The sequence below is a fragment of the Onychostruthus taczanowskii genome, unplaced genomic scaffold, assembly GCF_017590055.1.
Source record: "Onychostruthus taczanowskii isolate IOZ18803 unplaced genomic scaffold, ASM1759005v1 scaffold34, whole genome shotgun sequence".
NCBI classification, from domain to species: domain Eukaryota; kingdom Metazoa; phylum Chordata; class Aves; order Passeriformes; family Passeridae; genus Onychostruthus; species Onychostruthus taczanowskii.
In genome coordinates, this window is record NW_024500794.1 from 5,686,822 (window position 1) to 5,689,121 (window position 2,300).

The 2,300-nt window shown below is 45.7% G+C and overlaps 1 protein-coding gene across 1 annotated transcript; it reads left to right on the forward strand.

Moving 5' to 3' along the window:
• The first annotated feature begins 1,199 nt into the window (after window positions 1-1,199).
• On the forward strand, window positions 1,200-2,300 carry GPR15 (G protein-coupled receptor 15). The gene has a single exon (XM_041410969.1). The coding sequence runs from the start codon at window positions 1,200-1,202 to the stop codon at window positions 2,298-2,300; it is 1,101 nt and encodes a 366-aa protein (XP_041266903.1).

Consider the following 2,300-nt stretch of genomic DNA (forward strand, 5'->3'; position numbering starts at 1 on the left):
TGAGAATCCTGGAGTCCTGCCTGGTCTGTGAATGTGCTGGTGGAAGGGAGAGGAAGGAGAAAACGAATTTATTTTTAGAAGAGAGGAAGGATGATGAAGACCAATAGTGCAGGTTTCAAATTAGTATGCACTGACAAAGCTGTAATGAATTGAGTAGTTTTAAAAATGAGAATTTCTGTTTGATTTATGCAACGCTGAAAGGGCTGTCTGTAAGGTAAGTCACAGCTGGAGCAATACTGATACTACAAATGAAAGATGAAGGAAATCAGAGCTCGTTAAGACAAGTGAGTGCTGTTCATAAGAACAGCTCAAGAGCCATGCAGGCTGTGCAGCCAGAAGGAGAAGGAACAAACCACTGCTCTGGAGTCCAGGTCTGTGGCTGATGAGAAAGCCTGTGTGGGGGATGGGAGCATCAAGTCAAGCTTCAAATGACAATATACAACACATTGGAATATTGTTCTTGAAGTTTCTGATACATTCCTAAAGTTGGGTGTGGAAAGTCCACGCCTAGGGGAATTGGCAGGGCTGCAGGGCAGGAGGGGGGCACTGGCAGGGCAGCCAAGAACCTGGGACTGACAAAGAACAACCAGCTACAGGGCACAATGGATATAGGAGTTTTAAATGTTTTTTCCTATATATAGTCATATGAGCATCGCTTTCAAACAGAAAGCAACAATCATAAAGAGTCAAGTAAAGTAAAAACCTCCAAGCCTCAGGAAAGTCTGACTTGCCCTGACAAGCAATTTATACAAAATGTTTTGAACATAGATAAAAGTTGGGACACCTGAATTCACTGTTCTCAGGTTTCTTATAAGGTGGTACAGTCTCAAATTTCTTCAAACTAGCAATATACTTTCCTACAAACCAGAAAGTTCAGAATCTCAAAAACCACCTTCCCTCCACCTGAAAAAAAAGCAAAACCTGAAGCTGGAAAATGCAAAAAGGGAGATAGAATCAGTAAAACTAAACCTGATATTAAAAAAAGCCACAATGCATTTATTCTGAAGGCAGGGTTTTGACTCATCAGATACTCGTTGCTTGTTCGTTGCCTATGCAGTTGGTTAAAAGCGTACATATTACCTCCCCACAAAACCACTTTTCTCCTCCTCCCGGCTCTCCCCCTCCTCCCCACTCACTGATAAAATATTTTTAAAGACCTGGAAGGGTAGGGGAAGCTCAGAGCCTCCCTCAGAGAGAGGATGAGGACAGCTGGGCCAGAAACAGAACTTGCCCCGCTGTCATCCATGACTACAGTCACCTTCAACTACGACTACTACTACGATGACCAGTGCCAGTACCAGCACCTGCAACATATGTCTACTTTCCTGCCTATCCTTTACAGTGCCGTGTTCCTGGTGGGCATTATTGGCAACTCAATCCTGATAGCGGCCTTGATCTTCAAGCGGCGGGTCCAGAGGCTGATTGACATCTTTATCATCAACCTCGCTACGTCTGACTTCATCTTCCTCATCACACTGCCTTTCTGGGTGGACATGGAGGTGTCAGATGAGAGCTGGAGGGTAGGATCTTTCCTGTGCAAAGCTAGTTCCTATGTCATCTCAGTCAACATGTACTGCAGCATCTTGCTACTCACCTGCATGAGTGCTGACCGGTACCTCGCTATCATGCACCCCTGTGTCGCACGACGGATCAGGACAAGATCCTATTTTGGGGGACTCTGCATCTCTGTCTGGGTATTATCCTGTTGCTTAGGGATTCCAACCCTTTTGTCCAGAGAACTGAAGACTCAATATGGAAAGACTTACTGCACAGACAAAGCCGTGACAGAAGTCAAACAGATCATGTCACTGATGCTTTTAATCCTGGCCTTCTTTGTCCCACTGTTGAGTATCTTAACCTTTTATTGTTCCATCACCAAGAGACTCTGTGTGCACTATCAGAAGGCTGGGAAACATGATAAGAAGCTGAGAAAATCCATCAAGATCGTCTTCATTGTAGTGGCAGCTTTTGTTGTCTCCTGGGTTCCTTACAATCTTTTCAAGCTTATGGCCATCCTTTTGCGGCTCCTGAAGCAGCCCAGCTGCTTTTCTGGCACGGTTGCCCAACTGGGCATGAAGGTGAGCAGCCCTTTTGCTTTTGCCAATAGCTGTGCCAACCCTTTCATTTACTTTTGCTTTGACAACTACATCCGCAGAGCCATGCTCCAGTGCCTGTGCCCACAGGTGAAAATGAGCAGCAACAGCTCCGATACCCTGGACACCCACCTGAGCCATTCCTTATCCAATTTTGTGGCAGGGGAGTATTCCACGAGGAAGAGGAAGCGCTCTGTGTCCCTCTGA